This window comes from Eublepharis macularius, chromosome 8 (genome assembly GCF_028583425.1).
Source record: "Eublepharis macularius isolate TG4126 chromosome 8, MPM_Emac_v1.0, whole genome shotgun sequence".
In the NCBI taxonomy this organism is placed as follows: domain Eukaryota; kingdom Metazoa; phylum Chordata; class Lepidosauria; order Squamata; family Eublepharidae; genus Eublepharis; species Eublepharis macularius.
This window is the reverse complement of record NC_072797.1, coordinates 40,635,015-40,658,629: the sequence shown is the minus strand read 5'-3', so window position 1 is coordinate 40,658,629 and position 23,615 is coordinate 40,635,015. Positions and strand designations below refer to the sequence as shown.

Genomic DNA, 23,615 nt, shown 5'->3' with positions numbered 1-23,615 from the left:
TCAAAATGTTCCATGTAGAAGTTTCTCCATGCCTTTTGATCCCTTTGACTATGATATCCTTCGGGACAGTTTGTCAAAAATGGCTGTTGACCGCAGTGCATTTCACCATTTCTGTTCTGCCCCAGTTTCACTGACCGGTAGCAGATGGTGATGCTGAGGGATAGTTGCTTGGGTCTGTGACATTTATGTTGCAGGTTACCACAAAGTTTCCATTCCCTGTGTGGTTCCAGTTATACAAGAAACTGTTGGGATAAGTTCAATTATTTAGAGTTAACATTGCCAGCTGAGGGAGAAGATGTTTCACAAGGGAGCCTGGTGCTGGTAAAGGTCCAATTAACTAAAGCTCAGTCCAAAAAAACCCCCACAAAAAACAGCGATGTTGACTGATTCAATATCAAATCAGGGACAGAGGAACCAGCTGCTTCTGGACTGTGTTGCTCACCCCTTGAAAGAACAAGTTTGCAGTTTATTGCTGTTAGAGCCACATAGAAACTGCAGGCTCAGATGTCCTCTGTGGCATGTTATTCATTTAGCCTGCCTCATTTGGTTTCCCTTTCTTGAGAGAGATGACCAGTTTTCCATGTTCTAATCATTACTTTATAGTATAAATGAGATGCAAATTTCATCTTTGCTTAAAGATGTACACAGCTGTCTGCTTCTGGGCTCAATTCATAGTGTAGAACTTTTAATGTTCTACATGGTCTGGGATGAAGGCGGTCCGCCTACTCCCAGGTGAATTTACCCTGCAGTGGTGGCCATCCTCCCTTCTCTGTGTGCCACCATTGTCTGAATTAGTGGGTGGCTATACATGACAGAGCTCATTCTGCAATGACACCTCCCCAAAGATATGCAAATGTTGCAAAGTGTGCCAAGTTTCTGGTGCCAGCTGAAGGCATGCTTAGACTTTCTGCTGATGATAAGGTTACATCAAATTCCTGTAGAGTTTCCATGACTACTCTTAGTTTATTAACTGTGATAATTACTAATGCTAATTTTGCTACTGTGTGTCAGGTCAGGTTAGAAATAATTCCCCGGTACCTGAGCATCAGAAACTCTAGAAACTCCAGATGACATGAAATGTGAGATTACCCTCCCCCCAAGCAGTTTACATGGCTAATGTAGATAGGAATCGAACATGAGTTGTTACAAGAGTCACTGTCTCAACATGAGAAATTTAAAAGTTTGCTTCCTCTGGTAAATGTTATAATGCAGGTCTTCCTTTCCTTTTGCTTAGGGGTTGAGCAGTTGCTCTGGGTGCTTGAAGGAGGCTGAATTTTAATGCAGTTTACTCGTGTTAATTTGTAAACATGTTTAAGCTTTCTGTTAATGATTCTGAAACCACTGCTTTTATACTCAGAATGTGCACCAGAAAGCAGAGTCTTAAGATCTTCTAATGGTGATTGATTATTAATACTGCTAAAGTATCAGCATAAATGCTGCAAGCAGAGAACACATAAGTATCTTCCAGTAGAAAATGTTTTTGCAGTGTGTTCATTAATCCGTGCAGAAACTCATGGGAGAAAACTTTGCATTAATCATACAATACAATTGTACCCCCAGTCGGAAGTAAGAGACAGACACAGGCTTGGATAAAAGGGCCGTTTATTAAATGACCATAACAATAACATTCGGCAAGGGCTAACTGAGCGGTACAGGTCAAGCCCTGGGGTCAGCACCTGACCACCGCCTTGCCTGTCTGGGCGAGCCCCCAATGCCCCGGGTGTAGGCCATCTCCTGAATGGCTGCAACCCGGCCAGCTAGGCCCTGGGATCCCACTCAAGCACCTGTTGCGCCCCAGCCGCCAAGCATGAGGTGAGGTCTTGTTCCCGGGGATCCCCTCAGGCGTCTGCCCTCCCTGACGGTAGCCGCCCATGCATACCGCCCTAACAGCAGACCCTGTTCCCCAACCTTGGGGAATGCCACAGGGGCTCACCAGCCCGCACCCTATTCCCAAAAACTCCTGCCACTATCACCGACGGCTAAACCCAACAATACTCATACCACCGCCATTAGTGCAAGGTAGGCGAAAAACCCCCCTTCCACAACGCCAATCAGGGAAGGAGGGAAAAAATTCCTACCTGGCCCATAAATAGCAGCCGGCTATTCCTGCACTAAAAACAGGGTGAGGTGGGTGGGCCGAGCGCTTGAAAAATCTGACGCCGGGAAGGGGCAGAACGCGCACAAAAGCGCCAAGCTCCGCCCCTTCCCAGAACCCGGATGGAGAGGGAGGGAGTCTGCCTCCTTCTCCTTCCAAGGGCTCCAATTGCCGGCTCCCAGCTTACGCGGCGAGCCGCGGCTGGGAGAGCCGAATTGTACCCCCAGTCGGAAGTAAGAGACAGACACAGGCTTGGATAAAAGGGCCGTTTATTAAATGACCATAACAATAACATTCGGCAAGGGCTAACTGAGCGGTACAGGTCAAGCCCTGGGGTCAGCACCTGACCACCGCCTTGCCTGTCTGGGCGAGCCCCCAATGCCCCGGGTGTAGGCCATCTCCTGAATGGCTGCAACCCGGCCAGCTAGGCCCTGGGATCCCACTCAAGCACCTGTTGCGCCCCAGCCGCCAAGCATGAGGTGAGGTCTTGTTCCCGGGGATCCCCTCAGGCGTCTGCCCTCCCTGACGGTAGCCGCCCATGCATACCGCCCTAACAGCAGACCCTGTTCCCCAACCTTGGGGAATGCCACAGGGGCTCACCAGCCCGCACCCTATTCCCAAAAACTCCTGCCAACGCAAGGGTCAAGCCTCTGCTTAGACCCTCGCGCCCCACAGGTGGCCTAGCGCCACCCGAAGCCCTTGCCGCAGGTCATCTAAAAATAACTCATTGCCCTCAGGTGACATATGGACACCATCTCCTCTGTAGAGGTTGGCAAATTCGGCCCTAATCCTGGGGTGTGGCAGATAAATGCCCAAGCCCTGCCCCAAGGCCTTCCTGATGTCATGGTTGGTCTTACGGCGGGCCCTCTCAATAGCCTTGGGATTCAAAGCCTCCCGCCAAACTCGACGTTGTAGCATCTCGGACCATATAACCAGCACACCAGGCCATCGGTCGTTTATGTATGCTAGGTCCACTGCTACTTGCACTGACAGGGCCTTACCCTGTACCATGCCAAGGTCATTCCCACCCAGGTGGATGACCACAATGTGCGGGGGCGGCTGCAACCGCCCCCTAAACAGGAGAGGCAAGAGGCCCGGCCACCTGAGGCCCCGCCGTCCCTGCCACTCCACTGTGGCCACAGCACTCAGGCCCAACTGGGATCCAATCGGCGTGTTCTTAGCTTGATTGGCCGCCCAAAACACCATGCTGTGGCCACATATCAGGATCCTCCTCCTCTCATGGCCCGACACGGCACCTGGAGAAAGAGCAATTAGTTCGCCATTTAAAATTGCTGTAGGGGTCGGACATAAGACCTGAAAGCTCTCGACCGCCACCTACCCACTTTCTGAATAGCCTGAGGGGGGTATCCCAAAACTGCTGCCGTGGAGGCCGCACCAATCCGAAAGGAATGAGTGCCGAATTTGACCCCCGACAAGCCTAGTTTCTTGAGTGCCCTCTCAGTTACTGTCCAAAATTGATACTTGGTCAAAGGAGCTTGGTCCTCGTGTAAGAACAACAGCCCCTGGGCATCACCCCTAAGTGCGGTGTATTCCTTGAGGGCTTTAACCGGGCACAAGCCCGCCTCAGAACAAGGGCCCAAGTGGAAGGTGATTCCGCGCTGCTGCTGGTCCGTCTTAGACCTCCTAATGCAAATGGAGACGTTGTCTCCCACAAATTTAATATCCCTGGCCATCAAGGCTCTACCCGATAAATCAGAGCGCGATGAAGCAACCAACTCACTAACTCGCAGGGCCCCAAAAAATGCAGTTAACGCTGCTGCATGGAAGAGTTTATGCTCAAACCTGGATGAGCACACTTCAGCCCATGCCGCCCCAAGTCCCCGCAAGACCGAAGGAGATATGGGTTGTCTAGGGTCAGAGGGCGTCCTTTTTTCCCTAGACCATCCCTCCAGCACTTTCCTAATCCTAAAGGCCCCTGTAAATTCCGCTAAGCCCCGTGATTTGCTGGCGAAAGCCAGAGCGGCCAGTTGGCCCCTAATAGATTTAACTGCAAGTCCCCTGTCCCTCTGCACGACGCAAAAGTGCAGTAAATGTTCCTGCGGAACGGGCCAAACATGCTGGAGGTTGGCTGATGACCTAAACTGATGAAACTGTCCTACCGCACGGTCGTAGGCCCGGCGTGTGCTAGGAGCAATGGACAGCTGGATTGCTCTATCTACCTCCGCCGTCCAAGCTCCCACAGCTCCCATGGCATCCTCGCGGGCTGCCTGTCGGCCCAAGGGGCAAGCTGCCAGAATCGTTCCATCTGTTGGCGAGACAAAGCGTCTGCCACACCATTGCTAACGCCTGGAACGTGCCTAGCCCTAAAAAGTATGTTCAGCTGAAGGCATTTAAGTACAAAGGCCCTCACCAGCCGCATCACCCTGGGGGATCTGGAGGTCATGGTGTTGACTACGTGTACCACCGCCAAGTTGTCACACCAGAAGTGGACAGCGTGGTTTGCCAACTGAGACCCCCACAGCCAAAGCGCCACTACCATGGGAAAAAACTCCAAAAACGTAAGGTCTTTGGACAATCCCTGGGCCACCCAATCAGAGGGCCATTGGTCAGCACACCAATGCCCCCTAAAAAAGACTCCGAAAGCGCCAAGCTCCGCCCCTTCCCAGAACCCGGATGGAGAGGGAGGGAGTCTGCCTCCTTCTCCTTCCAAGGGCTCCAATTGCCGGCTCCCAGCTTACGCGGCGAGCCGCGGCTGGGAGAGCCGAATTATCTGGCTTCTTTCTATGCCAAGGTATGTACCTTGTTCCTCAGAATATAGTGCATTCATTTAGTATTGGTGCTGTATACTGGTTTGACTGGAAAGGAAACCCCACTGTTAAAAACCAGCCTAAGAACATTAGTTCATGGCTAGGGAGGCACTTGTAAGTTTGTGTGAAATCAAATCTTGAAGTCTTGTCTAGTCCTTTATTACCAAAGTGTTTGAAGGCGGAATCAGTGGAAATGAACCTGTCTGGTGACAGCTCTGCAGTGAAAACAACTGATTCTAACATACAGAAAAACCATGCATGAGCAGCAATTAAGAATGGCTGTTGAGTTTTTAATTTTTCTTTCCTTTTCCAGCAAATGGGTATGTATATTCAGCTTGGAGTGCATCATATGGCTTTAATGTCTTGTTTTTATATTGTTTTATTTGTAAACCGCCTCATGCAGCACTCTGAAGAGACAGTATAGAAATATCTTAAATAAATAAACGTGGCTTTTAACGGTTTTGTTTGATAATGACACTTACCTCTTTTTATTACTTGGATTGTGGTCAAACAAAGGGCTGAGTTAATACATTGTGAAGACATGTTCTGGAACTCTGTGCTTCCCAGGAATATATGGATCTTGTTCAGGTCCACAGCATGCAGAAACAGGGTACTGAAGCTTTCTCTGTGTGCTGTTTTCCTGAACAGAAACAACCCTAAAGAGCCACTATTTGCCCTGCTAGGGAATATTACATGTAGGCATCAGTTCATGTATGTTTTCTAAACCAAGCAATAGGAGCTCTCTAGAGCCTTTCAGGTAGGGAAAATGTCACACATGTATGGGGGCTAGGCTTAAGCACCCTCCCTGTGAACATTGTAGTCCTGATCCAATACTTTCTTGCTATGTATATTTACCATCTAAATCTCTTGTTTAAAAAGAAGGAAAGAATGTGTCATTCGTTTCTGTGCTCTGGCATGATTATTGCTCAGCAGTGGTTAAAGGTACCTATTTCAAGTGCCCTTGTGTCTGATCCAGGTTATCTGAGGTTCTTTTCCAATCCCCTTCTCAGTGTAACTCGATTGGGCTACAAAATCTGGCCCTGTGCATTGTAGGTCAGATTAATTCTAATCTGATATGATGTGTGGTTAGAGGACTTTCTTGCTTGGTAGAAATCCATGCTTTGTGGCAGCAGTCCAAAACACTTAAGCATGCTGTGCGGCATCCTGGAATTGAAAAACTAGAAAGTAGCTTTTGTTTTTGTTTGGTTTCTGCAAAAGACTAGAAAAATGAAATAGCATGGTAAGTACAAAGAAAATTATTATATAACTCTTCATATAAGAGGACTCCACGGTGAACTAGTTGAGATGTAAAATGCACATTATGTTGTGGCAAGTGCCAGAATTTAATTTTATGCAGTGAGTGACAGAGAAAATTTTTAGTAAGAACTAGTTCCATTACCTTGAAATGTAACAGGTTATCTGGCAGACAAAAGTGCCTGTAACATGGCTTTAGCACAAAGCTGGAGAGCAAATTCATTGTCCGTCTTCTGTGCAGTCCCACATGGGACTGCACGCACACAAGCCTGCCAGTTGGTCGGTTTTAAAGCTGAAGTCCGCTAGGCAGAAAGCCAGGAGAGTGAGGTCTTTCCTGACCTCTTCAGATAGGCCATTCCATAGGGTGGGGGCCACCACAGAGAATGCATGTGTACGATCAGCTTTCAATTTTGCCCATGTGCAGGGTGGCACCTGCAGGAGACCCTGTTCAGATGAGCAAAGCTGCCATGGAAAAGCATTGGGAGGGTGGCAGTCCCATAGATACATAGGACCAAGGCCATGAAATGCTTAGCACATTATAGCCTATAACTTGAATTCAGCCAGTAATTGAGTGACTGCAGAATGGGAATAATGTTCATCATGCTCCTCCTGTCTCCCAGTAATGACCAAGCTTCAGTGTTCTGCAACATCTGGAGTCTCTGAGTTAATTTTCCATCTCTCTGACTTCCCAACAAACATCACTTCAGTCTTGTCTAGATTCAATTTTAATGTGTTATTTTCCAGCCATTTTACTATGGCTGTCAGGCAGCGATCTAAGATTTCTACTGCATCCTGTGGGGACCTGGATATTGAGATATAGAGTTGGGTATTATCTGCATATTGATGGCATCACACTCCATAGCTGCAAATAAGTTCTCTTCCGCAACTCACAATGTGAAAATAGCAACTTACACGGCTATTATGGAAGCCTATCAAATCTTTCTATGGAATCGACTGACGTGTTTCCTTGAAAAAATACCAAAATATCAAAGAATATTAGCCAAAGTCATCCAGGAAGAGGTCTTGAAGCTCTCCAAGCAGCAGATTAATGTGAGACGCAGTTCAGCTGACACATCTGCTAGGACCTTGGCATCTTCTGTGGTCTTGAGAAGGCATCCTTGGCTGTGTACCACAGCCCTACCCTTGGAGACAAGAAATAAGATGAAAAATCTTCCATTTGAAGGGGCAATATTATTTTCAGCCGAAACTGATGATTAACTTTCTCAAAAGAGAAAAAATTGCCAAATGGCATGCTCCTATGGCGTGCTTCTACCCAGATAGCCAACATCTTAATGGTACCAGTACAGGCAACAGCAACCCTATAAAGGGAAACCATATTGCTACCACTGTATCCTCAATACTCATCTAGACCAGGACTTTTTTTCAGCAGGAACGTGGTGGAAAGGAGTTCCGGAACTTCTTGAAAATGGTCACAAGGCCGGTGGCCCCGCCCCCTGATCTCCAGACAGAGGGGAGTTTAGATTGCCCTCCGTGCTGCTGCGCAGAGGGCAATCTAAACTCCCCTCTGTCTGGAGATCAGGGGGCGGGGCCACTGGCCATGTGACCATTTTCACCAAGGGCGATATAAACTTTAACCCCCCCTTGTTCCAGCTGACCCAAAGTGACATCATTGTGCACTGATGTAGACAATCCCAGTCCCAGCAGGGACAATACCAGAGAAGGCGGTCCAATAACCGCACTTGGCAAGGCCAGCAGGTGATCTCGACAAAGGAGGTGCAAGGGCAGAAGCAGTTCTGACTAGAAAAGGAATGGCTGGTCATGTTTGGGAATAAACTGGTCAATTTCTCGTTGGCTTGGGAAGAAGTTGTCTCTGACAAATGGGTTTTACAGATAGTTAAATTTGGTTATAAAGTTGAGTTTGCTGTTACTCGGTTCAGACTCTCCTTGATTTTTCCTCTCACTCCCCTTCTGATAAGTTACAAGTAGAAATAGTGGAACTAGTTGAGAAAGAGGCTATACAACAAGTTCCCCATGATGACCCTCGGTGGGGATTCTATTCCAAAATGTTTCTGGTAGATAAGAAAGATGGAAATGTGAGGTACATCTTAGACCTCAGGGGACTGAACAAACACATATGCACTGAAAAGTTTAAGATGGTGACTCTCAACACATGGTTTGTGATACTGGACCTAAAGGATGCGTATTTCCATATCACTATCCACCTGTCTCATAGACGCTTCTTACGTTTTATTTGTAATAATATTTTCCAGTACCAGGTGTTGCCCTTTGGGGAATCAGAAGGCCCTGAGATTTTGCTCCAGGGGAGGAATAGGATGCAACTCATTAGAGGATGCCTTCCAGATGACCTGTGAGGAAAACCTCTTTTACGCTTTCCCCCCATTCTATTGATTGCTAGAATGGTCAGAAAGATTCAGAGAGACAGACCACATATTATTCTGATAACACCCTTTTGGCCCAGACAACCCTGGTTCCAGCATGTGATGCAAATTTCCCAGGGCTCTCTGTATCACTTCGGTTTGGAACCGGATCTACTGACAGAGGGGTATGGTATCACAACCTATCGAGACTGAAGCTAACTGTATGGCACATAACATAACAGGGACCCTCTCTGAGAGAGTGACTGAAATTGTGCTCAATGCTAGGAGATGAAAATACTGGGAAGTCCTGCGTGTTTAAGTGGGAACGCTTTAGTTGCTGGGCGGGTCAGAAAGGGTTAGAACGCTTTAGCTGTCAAATTTCAGACATACTGGAATTTTTGCTATCTCTTAAGGATGATGGACTCTCTGTATCTTGCTGCCTTTTCAGCTTTTCACTCTAGAATCGATGAGAAGACAGTTTTTTCCCACAGCATTGCCAAATCATTTCTTAAAGGTCTTCAAAATATGTTCCCACCTGTTAAGGAAATAATTCATCAGTGGTCTCTATAGCTAGTACTAGCAGAGCTGATGCAACCCCCATTCGAACCTTTAGCTAGTTGTGATCTTAGATTTTTGTCACTGAAAGTTGCCTTTTTAGCAGCTATTACCTCTAGTAGAACGCCAGAGCTGTTCCGCCAGGCATTCGATGGTTGAAGGGGGCGGTGCCATGTCGGCCTCCCACCTTTGGGGTGGGGTGGGGGTTCTCCCCACCATTGCACCTTAATGTATTTGGTTAATTTATTTTATTATAGTTTATTGTATGTTGATTTTAGAATTATTGTTTTCTTGTTTTTATTGATTTTAACAGTTGTTCACCTCCCAGAGCCCCTGATGGGCGGTTTATAAATAATAATAATAATAATAATAATAATAATAATAATAATAATAATAATAATAATAATAGAAGAGTGAGTGAGCTGGCAGCTTTGTGCTCCAGCCCTCCCCTTTTGAAAATTCACCAAGGGAAGGTGGTTCTGAGGCCAGACTTTACATTTAGGCCTAAGGGAGCGAACCAATTTCATTTAACCCAAGACATTGTTCTCCCAAGTTTTTTTCCTACACCATCTATGGACTCTGAGAGGGCCCTACATTCCTTGGATGTTTGCAGGGCCCTACTCTTTTATTTGAATCGTACTGCAGCATTTAGAAAGGATAAAGATTTATTTGTGTGTTACGCTGGGCCTAAGGAGAATAGAGCTACAGTTCAGTCGATAGCACAGTGGGTGACATCAACCATTAAACAGTGCTACATTATGGCTCACTTACCCTGTCCTCTAGAAGTGAAGGCTCATTCGACAAGGGCCCAGGGAGCTTCTGTTGCATTCCTGAAGGGAGTTCCCTTACGAGATATCTGCACTGCAGCTACGTGGTCATTGTCAGACATGTTCGTGAAGCACTATGCCCTGGATATGATGGTGAGATGAGAATCAGCTGTGGGACAGGCTGTACTCCATTCATTGTTTCAATAAAGATCGTACCCACCTCCAGGTAAGAAGCTTGGTATTCTTCCATGTGGGACTGCACAGAAGACAGACAATGAAAACAGAGTTGCACTTACCATAACTGCTGTTCAATGACGTCTTCTGGGCCAGCACACATACCTCCCTCCTACCCTGCTGTGCTCTCCAATACTTACCTGTTGAGGGTCTGACTCCTCAGGAGAAACTGGAGGGTGGGGGCCCCTGCCTCCCAGTGCCATTTTGGCGGGAAAAGCCATGCATGTGCACTGGCGAGGTGGGCGCCCCCTAGCAGACTTCAGCTTTAAAACCTACCGACTGGCAGTCCAGTGCATGTGCAGTCCCATGTGTGCCTGCACAGAAGATGCAATGAACAGCAGTTACGGTAAGTGCAACCCTTGTTTTCTTGATATGAGAGTTTTGGTTGGGCAGTGGCTGAGATGTTGGTCTACTGTTTCCTCAAATGATAGGCAGTTCTTTTTTCTTCTTAGAAAGTTTTCTGGTGTCTGCTATCAGTAGTACTTCTCAGGTAGGTATATGTGCATCTGTGTTCAGGCAAACCAACTTCTCTGTAGCAGCTAAAGGCTGATTACTATGTTGACTTTGTTCTTGGCATGGGGACAAACTTCCCGTGCAAAATCATGCTGTGTTGACTGTTAAATACCTTCATATTTGTGAGGGTTGCAGTGGCTTCTATGGGCTTGGAGACAGTCTCAATGGACCATAATAAAAGTACTAAAAATTGTAGCTCAGACTATAATAATCCCTGTATCTAATATTTAGGGTCTCACCTTATCTGGATAATGGGGTCACCACAGCTGTGGTTTTACAAACCCTGAAAATCTCCAGGTTTGCAGAAGAATCCAACTCTTAAAAATAAATTCCTAACCCCTTTCCTTTTCCAAGTTAATAACAACATTTGTGTGTGCACAGATGTGGGGGAGCATGATTCGTCAGGTGCCTTTTGGGCAAATTAGAATGCATGCAGACAGTGGTGGTAATAAGGCAGCAACAACAATGAAAGAAATCAGAGGTAAACTCTGAGCTCTCATGACAGCATCCAGGGCCACCAAAACTATGTTTCCCATGATCCCTTGCTACTTTGCATATGACTCTACGTGGTCCCATCAGCCTTCCAAACATGGGGTCTCTTTGTTGTTTTTCCCACTGCTAGGCAAACTTTTTGGAAAAGTTAGTGGACACAGGGTGGTGGGACAGGCTTGAAGGAAGTGGACAGGAAGTTCTAGGCCTCAGTAGAGTGTAGAAGATCTTAAGTCTCTTGATGGTATGAAATATACACCATGGCCTAGGCCTACCATGGTGTGATCTTAATGCTAAAACCGTTTAATCTACTAGGCACCCCTTGCAAAATTAAGCTCTTTTCTCTGAAATTGGTACACACTGCTCCAAAGCAGGGGAGGGGGTTTGCCCTGGTTGATCACTTGTCCTGGTATGTTGATGGAATAGGCAACATGAAGTCATCAAAACATTCTTTTTAATTGAATGGGTATTTCAAGGAATGTCTGCAACCTAGTTTGCGTGTTTATGGTTGTTCTTGAATTCTGTATAAATTGAGGCTGTTGTTTGACCTTTTTCACGTGCTTTTGTTAGAGTTGACTCTTTGTGATCTTGCCATCAGCATTTCAGTAATTGTGCACAATTTTGTGTAAAGTACGTAAAACTTAATATCAGATGACACCATTGTTTTTCTCTTGGAACAATAAAAATCTTTGACTCACACATTACTGTAGTTTTCTCCTTGGCTTTGGAAAATGTCTGTCATTTTGGGTTGCCAGAGAACTTTGTATCTTACATCACCATGATATTTACAAGCCCCATGCCGAACTGGAATAAGCTGGAACCATTGGGATTTGTATGTCAAGACACCACTTAAATACCTTGCAGCTTTTCAAATAGTGTACCATGAAACTGTCTACATACTTTCTCCCTCATCCTTCCTCCCCCCTTGAAGAACTTAACCCATAAACTGCTCGTGTGAGGTGGGTTGATCAGGGATTCTGTGTCTGGCTTTTACTGGTGTTAAAAGATGAGTCCAAACCGAAACAGGCTCAAAGCAAAACAAGCAAACTGTTTTCCACTCCTGAAATAATACTTGTAAACAGAATTGCTCTTCACCAACTGAAAAAAACCTGTCAGATAAAAGAGACCAGAGCTGCAGTTGCAGTTATTTGGGGTACAACATAGCTGGAGAGCTGAATTATTATGAGAACAAATAATGTAAGTGGATTAAAGGGAAAATTGGGTATATCCTTCTGATGTTTGGTCTGCTGTGTCCACTTTCTTACTTCAAGATGGACTGTTGAATGGAATGAAAATATTTTGTGTGTGTGTGGAAAATTTGGTAGACACAATTTTATGCAATCTCAGAAGCCTTTTGATCTGTCTTTGGTTCAAAAGCCATTCCCCCATATCAGTACTGTCATTAGCAGTTTTTTCCCCCTTTTTGACTGACCAATTTAGCATGTGGATTGGCTTCTTTGTTGGAGCAGTCCACTCTACTGGCAAATCTTTTGCTGTCAGACAAAAGTCTTGTTTAAGTTGCATATTGAAGGATCTGTTATATCCTAGGAACCAAATCTCTATATCTCTGCCAGCATTCTGACTAGTATTCTGTGGATTAAGACAAAAAGTTTTATAATTCCTGCAAAATAAACCATATAGAGAATGGGAGGCCCGTTAGTCCCATCTGTATAATTTATAACATATTTTTATGAAATGGGATTATCTCAGGTCCTTCATGACTGTGAATGAGTGCATCTGTGTGAAATACTAAGGGTACCATCAGGACATTTTTTTCTTTTAATTTTTTCATTTTTAATACCACTGAAAGAAAGAAGGTAAAGCTTTTTACACAGGCACATAAAAGGGAAAAAATGCTTAGATTAAAATTTCATGAAATTTCAGTTATACCATCTGTTTCATGACAATCAGGTCTCTGGAGAAGCAGGATATAAATTTCCTAAATTAATACTGCTAGTTAAGGCAAAACTGCATCAAAGGCTCAGAAAAATAGGAAGAAAACTGAAAGCAGTTGCAACCCTGAAATGGGAAAATCTCTCTTGTTCTTTAATTGGATCACAGGGAGATTTCAAGTGAAAGCTGGTTTAGAATACCTTTTTCCTCTGGAAATAGTCATCGAGGAGAGGTGTGATTTACATTTGTCTTCCACAGCTTGGATTAATTGAAACTTGGTTGAATTGATACTCATATTCCTCATCAAACTTGGGACAAATATCCAATTCACCTTAAGCTGGTTGAAGTGAGTAAATAGTACATTGTAAACTTTATTTTAAGCTGTAAGTTAAAGTAAAGTATATATAGTTAAGAATAATGTTTGGCTGACTTATTTATTATGAATGAGCCTGTTGCTATAGTCTTGTTCCAAGTATTGCCTGATTAATATTTTTATTAAGAGTTTTATATGATGAAAATGACCCCTTCATGCACAATAGCCAAATAAAAAATAGCAACTAACAAACTAATAATAATAATAAAACAAAAAGACAAAGCATACAGAAGAAACAACTATATAAACTAAAAAAAGGCTTTTGATTATCTCCACAACAAATATAATTTCCAAATTTTCTCTTACTATATGTTACAAAGAAAAGCTCTTTTTCTAAAGTCCAAAATCCTTATTCAGCAAACTCACAAACCACCAAATCATTATTATCTAATTAATGCAAAAAGTCTATAAGGGGTTTCCATTCAACAACAAACAATTGTCTTTTCTCTAATCAATGATGTGTTTTGTTGCTCATTCCAACACCTTTACCGCCATTCCTCTATTGTAGGTGATGTTGGACTCTTCCAATTTTGCACATATAATAGTCTTGCTGCCATAGTTGTATATAAAAACAGAGTTCGATAACTTCTTTCCAGCTGAGTATCTCTCAGTCCCAAAAGAAAAGACTCTGGTTTCAGTTGTATATTAGTCTTTAAAATCTTCTGAATTAATAATTGTATTTGTGTCCAATTTTTTTTTTGCTTTCTTATATGTCCACCACATGTGGTAAAGTGTTCGTGCATGTTGTTCACATTTCTAGCATCGACTCAAAATACCCTTGTACATTTTGGCCAGTTTCTCAAGAGTCATATACCAACGATACATCATCTTATAAAAATTCTCTTTAAGACTAGAGCTTAATGTAAATTTCAACCCTTTTGACCACATATTTTCCTATCGTTCCATTAATATGTTATATCCAACATTTTTAGCCCATTTAATCATTGATTCCTTTACTTGCTCTTCCTCTGCCTTAAATTTCAACAAGAGTTTATACATATTTGCAATAACATGTTCCTCATTTGTACATAATTTTGTATAAAATTCAGTCTTGGATTGCTCAAAATCATAACGCTTCCTGTCTACTTTAAACCTTTCTAAAATTTGCAAATCAGGTCTTCAAATAAGAAAACCATTGGTAAATGTTACCAAATCTTCTCTTAATTTTAACTTCATCTTGTGAAAATTGTAACATACCCCGATACATTAACCATTTAAATTAACTTGACTTTTCTCTTCTAAAGTGAGCTTCTTGTGGCGATATCCACAAAGGTATTTTTGGACAAATCCTAAGTTTATATTTGTTCCATATTCTCAAAATGGCACATCTAACATAGTAGTAATTCTGCATCAACCTTAGTTTTGTTATTCCACAAGTATCTATGTCGTCCAAATCTCAAGTCTCCAGGCCAGAACAAAATGAATGCTGACTGAAGCAAGCCTCCTAATATAACTCCTTGCAACAGTTTTTAAAAGGCACTCTCCTTGAAAATCCTATTGGCCAGAAAAGGAGAGCTGCTGCAAGGATTGGTCATTCACACTCCGCCTCCCTTCCCCTTTGCCCTTCCTCCTTCTGCCTCTGACTCACTCCCCCTCCCTTCTCCCCCCTCTCATCTGGTTAAAAAAGGTGGGAAGCAATGTTTCTTGGCTATTCCTTAGCAAAAGAACAACGCTGCTGCGCTTCCCAAATTTTACCAAATAAATTCAGTAAACTTAAATTCGGTTTTACAGATTTAAGTTTGGTAATACTGAATTTCGAACATGAATTGCATATCCCTAATAAATACTGTTGTGTACTGGGGTGTATGATTGCACGTAGTATTTCCATAACTAGTTGCTGTAGTACAATATCCCTTACTTTGAGCATGTGTCTGGTGACTGATGTATTACTTTCTTCATATAATTTTTTAAAGTCAAAAAGATACAACTGTTGGATCTGCAAAGTACTCTTAGCAAGTATATTTCTCCATTTCTTCACTGCTCAGACATAAGATAAAATATCAATGAAACAGCGGTAATATTTGAGATCTTACTTGTAGTTAGGGTTGCCAGGTTCCCCTAGCAACTGTTGGGAAGGCGGAAGGCGCACAAGGAAGGGCACTGGTGCTTACCCTCCCCCATGCAATGGCGTCACTTCTAGTTACAAGTTAATTACTGTGTCAGGGCTTCCCCAATACATACTGTTTTGGGCTGGTCCTTAAAGAATTGGCCCTTGTGTGAGGCTGTTACTTCACATGTAACCGGAAGTTTTGTCAGCACACAGGACCATTTGTCTAGGCTGCTTGCCGATGGTGTGCGTTCTCTGGACGTCGTGCCTCCTCTTGCCAGCAGTTGCCGGGCAGAGAGGCAAGTTGCTGGGAGTTTGCCTGCCACTGATGGGCATCTGCCAAGCCTACTTGTAGTCCAAAAATAAATAGGGGAATCAATAGCTGGAAATATCTTCACCAAAAAAAATGCACATTCTGTTTGAGGATTTTTAAAATAAACATTTCTGTCTTCCACAATTGCTGTTTTGCATCCAAAAATTCAAACAGGCAAACTTTCCACATAGCACTAATTATTATCACATAACTTTTCCTCCTAACCTATTCTAGTAAATCATGTAGTAACTGACAGTTTACATTGCAATTTTTATAGATCGGAAGAACTTTTGGAGATGAGTATTTGTTTTCTTGTGACTGATCTCTGCCGTCTAATTTGAGGCTCTAGACAGCTCCAGAAATAATTGCATCTGACAAAGGGAACTGTGGTTCTCGAAAGCTTATGCTACAGTAAAGTTGGTTAGTCTTAAAGGTGCTACTGGACTCTTTTCTATTTTTCTACTGCAGACTAACTAACACGGCTAACTCCTCTAGAAATAATTGGTTCATCTTAGATTGTCATGTGGCTAACTTCAAAACTGAAAATTGACTTTTCTCCTTTTAGATAGATATTGGTGGTTTTTCATTTCCTGCCTCATAACTGTTCAGCTTCCTTTCAACGATATCATCTTTTAAATCTAACATTTCTGCTTTATGTATGCATTATGATTGAAGAAACTGAATAAGCCTGCAGGTATTGGGGTGGCATTTTATAGCATGTCTGCTGCATTCCTGTAGGGTTTTGAGGTATGTAGTTCACAAAGTTCCATCCCAGAGCATGTCTATATAGCCTGCAAATATTTTGTTTAAGGTTCTTAAGAACCTTAGCATTTCCTTAAAACGTGAATTTAGTCTTCCTGAGTGCCAAGATTAATTTTTTAATAGGGCAAAATTTCAAGGGTGCAAACTAGTCTTATGACTAGTTTCATCAACCAAGATATGATGACTTGTTCTACTTGCTTAAAGGCATTTTCTAAAGGATATTGTTAGAGCAGGTATGGGTATTAACTGCATCTGCCAGTTAAGCAACTTGTAATTGATCTGCATTTTTTTAGTTCTTGAAGTTTTAACTGTGTAGCTTTTCAACAAGTTGTCCAATCTTGCTATCTATAATCATATTCAGTTGAAAGGTTAAACCATTTAGTACGATTACTTAAGTCTTCTGTACAAATATACAACATTGTCTCTCTTGAGTCCATACTTACAGAAGGGTGAGATCGGGCAGCTCTGGAACAGTCTCATTTCACAACTTCCTTGAAGTTAAGTCCATTAAAGTTACTAGTCCAGAAAGACTTTTGACACCCTCCCCCTTGTGTTTGGAAGTAAAGTAGGAAGAGAAAATCTCACAACAACAGTATAAAGAAATATGGTGCGGAAGTTGGGGGGAGAGTACAAATCATTGGAGAGTAGGCAGAAACAATTGTGTGAATCATCCTAGTGATTCTGGGAAATGTACTATTCCCCTTTCTTCTGAGCTCACATACAGCTATCATTTTTATCCTGAGTGCCACACTTGGCTATCAGTCTTTTCCATCCCCCAATACTTTAACTTCCTTGGCTTTTTCTGAGAACTTAGAAATGCCAAAGTAAAATTTGGATCAGTTTTGGTGTTTATGTGCTCATGCAAGTTGTTGGAGAAACCTTAAAATATATATTCATAAAAACATAAATTACCACTTAGATCTGACCAAGGCTCATCTAGGGTATGCTAGCATTCCATTGCCAACTTTGAGCAATCCTTAACTTGAAAGAAGAATACCGTGGAAATGGTAAGAGAAGTCCTGTTAAATGTGTGCATGCATGTACATATGGGGAGGTAAAATAAGAATTCCTGGAGAACAGGTAATGAAGCAACTACTTGAAGGAGGTCATATGAAGTTCAGAAATACAAGATGTGTGATTTGAACTTACTTCTGTAATGGGATTACCTGTACTGTTTCAAATGAATAGAAAAGATGGAAGTCTTTAGAGTTCTGCAGGTAATCTTTCTGTAAACTGTCTTAAATCAGTTGCAGCACAGATGGTTGACGCCTGTAAAATGGCTCTTGTTTTGGAATTTTTAAAAGCAAAATGCAGAAGAATGCCGTAAAGACGTAAATGTGTATTCCATCCATTCAGAACAATATTACAAGCTGGAAAGTTGCTGCTGTAGCCTCTACACTTATTAAATGAAGATCTTTCTCAAATATGACTGATGTCTGTCTTCATTATAAAAATGAAGCTGTAGTCAAAAGTGCTGTCCGAAATACCTTGAAACTCCAATGAAGAATTTTGTGCAGTCGCTCAAAAGCATTGTGTGGGGACCAGCCATCTTTATCACATTGGAGAGAGTGGTATCACAGGACAAACTTTCAAGGAACCTGTTCTTAATTTGTCTAAAAACATGATCATTTTGTCTAATTTCTAATTCTGCATTTGTCTTGAAAATTTTTGTGTTTTGCTGCTACTGACAACTGCTTGGTATGATGCTTGGTAACGACTCTGTTAATATGGTGGTTGAATCATGGTTGCTAATAAGCCTTACAAGAGAGTGGTGCTGAAAAGTTTGTTGTTGTTTCACTTCCATATCGCAGTCCCATTGAGAAGAGTGTTCACTACAGTGTTCTCTATGTGGACTTTGAGAGCTGGTCTGTTAGTGCAAGTTCAGATGCAAGGCAGCTGACAAGTGTTAATTCTCAGGATCATCCCTTACCAGTCTTGAGAGTTTCACTGATTGTTCACTTCCAGGATATGGCTTGGGATATGGTAGTTAAAGGACCACATGGACATGCTGGAGAATTGAGGTGGTCTTTCAGAGGCGAAGTGGCTGGCCACCCGCGGTGATCTAGAAATCCTCCCGCCCCCTCTGACCCCAGTCCTCATCTCTGTGTTTTTATAAAACATGAAAACAGCTCTGCGAGGGCTATCAAAGCAGCAATGCAGCCATTTAGCCAGAGAACCCAATGGGGATTACCCCATCCCTGCACTTGATGACCGATTACTGTCTTTAGGATAAATTTACAGTAGCTTCTCATCTCGCAGCTGAGGTGTTCAGAGTGGAAAAATTATGTCAATTGGAGAGCAAGCAGCGGGTGAACTCAGCCAGTCAAGCAACAGTGGATTAATATTATAAAAGCCAACAGCAACCTCTTTTTTAAGTTTCTAAGAGGAAGCTCAGCTCAGTCATGGACTCACTGGAGCATTGATCCTAGGAATGGGACCTCAGACAGGTCAGCATGGATTCTATTGCCCACCTCTTCCCAGTTATTTACACAGAAGAATAATACTTGTGGTTAGGGTTGCCAAACTCCAGAAGGGACCTGAAGATCTTCCAAAATTATAACTATTAAGTATTGTGATTTCTGCTCATAGTGATTTCAGCTAGTAAGGATTTCAGCTCATAATAACAATTGAAGACCAGAAGCAGACAGACAGCACAGGCTCAACAGGAGCAAATATATACACATAAACCCCACGCCCTTCCAAACAGGAACCAATAAGAACACTCACAACTAGGATCCTTAATTTGCATCAACAATATACAGTGTGACTGATTTGCAGCCCTTTGGTTGGTCTTTATTTCTGTGGACTGATTGGCTGCTGCCAATGAAAAGTAACCAATGAACAATAAGGCATTAGAAGCCTAATTTAGCCTGAAGCTCAACCCAGTACATAATAACAACTGTTGTCCAGATGAGAGAGATCAGTTCCCCTGGAGAAAATGGCAACTTCAGAGGGTGGACTTTATGGCATTAAACCCCACCGAGGTCTCTTCCCTTTTCAAACCACACCTTCCTCAGGCTTCATCTCCAAATATCGAGGAATTTCCCAGTCCGGAGTTGACAACCCTACTTGGGGTAGATAGTCTTAATGATCTTAAAGAAGCCATTCTCTGAAGATGGGGAGCTATTCATGCATTTGAAATAGATAATGTTATTGTATAGCATACAGAAAAAGTTTGAGTGACACTAAAACAAAAAAAGTCCAAAAGCAAACTGACTTCAAGTGTACAGCAATTTTATCTATAGCAGAGGACTGTAGATGAAAATAAGAGATTTATAGAGGCATTTAATGAGGCAACCTGCGCTATCAATTCCACCAAGTTATACCATAATGGCATTAATGAGAAACTCACTTCTGGTATTTATAGAAATAGAATACCTGGTATTTTTAGTAGATTTAATTCCAACAGTTGACTGCAGTTGTATGTGAACAACTGATTAGTCTTAAACGTTGCAAATCCTTGCTCTGCATTCTGTATAGCTGTGTTTAAAACAGTCCAGCTGTTCCATAGAAAGTTGGAATGTTCACAGGTGTCAAGGCATACTTAATTCTTTCCTGTTTGTCTTCTGTTTGTTTTAGAGAATATCTGTCATATCTGGTATATGTGTATTTTTCCATATTAATCAGATGTCATGACTTAGGATATTTTCCAGTGTGTGTTTTTAAGTATAAACACAGTGGACTGAATAGCAAAGAGTAATTTAATGTCACTAGACTTTATATTTATTTGTAAGTGTTGATACCTTTTGCCTTAGGTGCCTCTTGCCTTAAACTGTGAGTAGGTACTTTAATGCCTGCAAGTACTTTCCTTGATTTTTAATCACTGAGTGCCAGTTCACTCAACTACTTCAGAACTGGGCATTGGTGGGGAACAGATAATCTGTGCTGACTGCCAGCTGTTCTAGCCCACAGTGTGCCAGTGGTGCATATACTGCCTTGGGCTGAATCTATTTGGCTTTTATCATACTTCTATTAACCGGTATTGATGATGGTTTGTAGTGGCATGCCAGAAGCTGGATCTAGGAATTAATTCAGATGATGCCATTAACACATGCTGAACCAAAAAAGCTGGAAGGCTGTACAGGCTGTCCTTTCCCCGTCTTGCAACCAAAGAGGGTACACTATTGTGATGGATATTTGTGTATATAGGTGATAACTTGCTGCTTATTGGGCATTAGTCAGTGTAATTTGTTTCATTCTAAGAATCTGAGCGGCATCTCTGTTTTCTCAGTAGATGAGTGCCTTCAGATATAATAATCCTGCTTAGTAAAGTTCTTCCATGATCCTTGTGGCGCAGAGTGGGTAACTGCAGTACTGCAGCCCAAGCTGTGCTCACATGACCTGAGTTCAATCCTGGCAGAAGCTGGGTTCAGGTAGCTGGCTCAAGGTTGACTCAGCCTTCCATCCTTCCAAGGTCGGTAAAATGAGTACCCAGTTTCCTGGGAGTAAAGTGTAGATGACTGGGGAAGGCAATGGCAAACCACCCTGTAACACAAGTCTGCCAAGAAAACGTTGTGATGCAGGGCCCCCCCCCCCATGGGTCAGTAATGACTCTGTGCTTGCACCTTTACCCTTTTACTTAAAGTTCATCCAAGGTACAGCTGGTCTGAAACAGCCTATTGTGTATAGACTTCTTTTCCTTCCTATTGACTGCTTTCTTGTTCTTGATAGCCTTATTTATGCTACAGAAATTATTTGTATAGGAAAATGTTGTTGAATAATATGTTGAACAACATGAGGTATAGTGTGGTATAGTGGTTCGAGTGTAGGAGTAGGATCTGGGAGACCCAGGTTTGAATCCCTGCTCTGCCTTGGACCAGTCACACAATTTCAGCCTAGCCTACCTCACAGGGTTGTTGTGAGAATAAAATGAGAGAAAGAGAATAATGTAAGCTGCTTTTGGTCTCCCTTGGAGAGGAAGGTGGGGTATAAATGAAGTAAATAAATAATAAATAAAAATGTGAGTTCACTAGTCTTTATAGTTACCATGAGTGTAATAACAAGAATGTTTATTCAGTTTTGTTTGCCTAAAGCATATTTATAGTGTGTTTCTTCAAAAAAAATCCTATTTAAATAAAACAGGGACTGTCCAAGGATCCTAGTTACACATGTGCTAATTTTCTTGATTCTGTGGGAAAGCTCAAATGTACATCTGGATATATATATTTGAAAGGAAATGGTTTAAGCTCCATGTTGACTTTCTCTGATGCTGCCCAGTGTGGCATGAGAGCAGATGCTGTGCCTCTTGATAATTAAATCTTCTATATTTGCAGGTGGATAGAAGTCTGTTTAAATGAAGAGCTGCCGCCCACAACTGAACTGGAAGAAGGATTAAGGAACGGTGTTTACCTTGCCAAACTAGCAAAGTTTTTTGCACCAAAGTTGGTCTCAGATAAGAAGATCTATGATGTGGAACAGACACGTTATAAGGTATTTTTTTTCATATGTTAGACATTTGGTTCCCAGCACTGAAAACAGATGAGGCCTAGTACAAATTAAGTCTTGAGAAGTCTTCTTCCACCTCTAGCAACAAAAGAGCAGTTTGCTTACAATACTCTGTCTGAAAGGGTTGTACACCCCAACTGAGTTTGATGGTTCACCTTGAAAGGTGTATGTCAATGTCCTTAGAAAAACTGTTCTGGTTGTTGTCTTATTTTTAAAACCATTACACAAGCTTCCTTCCTAAAATATCAAAAAAGAGAGTTCTTAGCTTAAATGGATGCTTTTAGATTCTCAGAGAATTTCTTCATTGGTACAAATGAATCGATAGAAGGCACCTGATTCTACTAATGCATGATCTCACACTAGAGGGGTGTGTGCCCACGTATATTGTACTTCAGTTGTACTCTCGTGCACACACCTAAAGGAACAAACCCTAACTCTGCATTTAAATCTCTGTGAAACTGGTACTTTAAGAACCTGTTCTCATTTTTAATGACATTGAGTTGCAGTTAAATACCAGTGAGCTGACTTTTGAGTTCATGGATTTGGCAACATCGAAGCATTTCATGCATCATTAATCTGAAACATTGCATCTCAGAATTTTGTTCCTATAACATTTTTTACAACATTCCTTCTCTTGCATTTTTAATTGTTGGCAGTTACTTGATCTGCTTAGTGCTCCAAGAGATTTCTAAAAGTACAAGGACTTCTTTTTGCAGTATCAGCTATCATGAGATGATGATCCTTTTATTCTCTTCAGACCTGAATTTGCATTTTGCTAATTTGAGACTGAAGTGAATTTAAAAATAGGGCAAAGGATTTTTTAAGAAGTAGGGTTTCACTCTATGAATATTTTTATAAATAGGGTGGAGATCATAATATGTTGAAAGAAAGCAACAACTAGAAGAAGTGAATAAAGATAACTGACTTGTACACTCTAGGACTGTCTGCTTATATAGGAAAGACAATTCTAAATTAACCATCTGTGGCACTGCCTTCCAAAATCACATTAAAGCAGTCTCTCTTTAAAGTCCAAATAACCAATGCCGCTATCATAAATAAGTCTTTGAGGGGCAAGTAGCAAAACATTTTTACGTTTCCTCACGTGCATGTATTGTAGTTGTTTTCAAGCTTAATCTTCCCTTTTTGCTGGCTAGCACCTCTACTGGTTCTCCTCTGTTGGGAAGGAGGACTTCTTTTTTTTAATAATTGAACTGTGTCAGCACTCAGCAATACACAGTCAAAGCTTCTCCCCACACCTGTTTGGTTAAAGCTTCAAACCATTTCTGAGTAAAACCCAAGCTACTCAAGAGTAAGTAAACTATTAATTTGTATCATTAATGTGACTGAGAAGTTAGCTGATGTGGAAGAGGGTTTTTTATACTAGTTTAGTGGTTGACTTTTCACAGATTAGATCATGATCAAAACATCATGTAGAAAAGGGAAGGTTTTAGATGTCAGTTGTAGAGCCATGTGACATAACTAATTCTCTCTCCTTCCTTTGCCTTCCATTAGCGATCAGGTCTTCATTTCCGACACACAGATAATACAGTACAATGGCTACGGGCAATGGAATCCATTGGCTTGCCTAAAGTAAGTAGTTTAACTCTTGAACATTTATTGGGTCCATATTAATAAGGAGACTGATTACTGTATGGAGCACAGCAAGTGATGTGGAGAGAAGCTGAAACCTGCATTGAATTATATTTGTTGAGAAAGTGCAGGAAAAAGCATCTGAGCAAAAAAGATGGAATTCTGCTGCTTGCCAAGG

At 42.2% G+C, this 23,615-nt stretch overlaps 1 protein-coding gene across 1 annotated transcript in view; it reads left to right on the top strand.

The window, feature by feature from the left end:
- The window catches only part of IQGAP2 (IQ motif containing GTPase activating protein 2), a 197,749-nt gene that overhangs the window by 75,144 nt on the left and 98,990 nt on the right, over window positions 1-23,615 (top strand). The window contains exons 3-4 of the mRNA XM_054986150.1: window positions 21,676-21,832; window positions 23,360-23,437. Of these exons, the coding sequence (XP_054842125.1) occupies window positions 21,676-21,832; window positions 23,360-23,437 (235 nt within the window). The remainder of the gene's footprint in view (window positions 1-21,675; window positions 21,833-23,359; window positions 23,438-23,615) is intronic.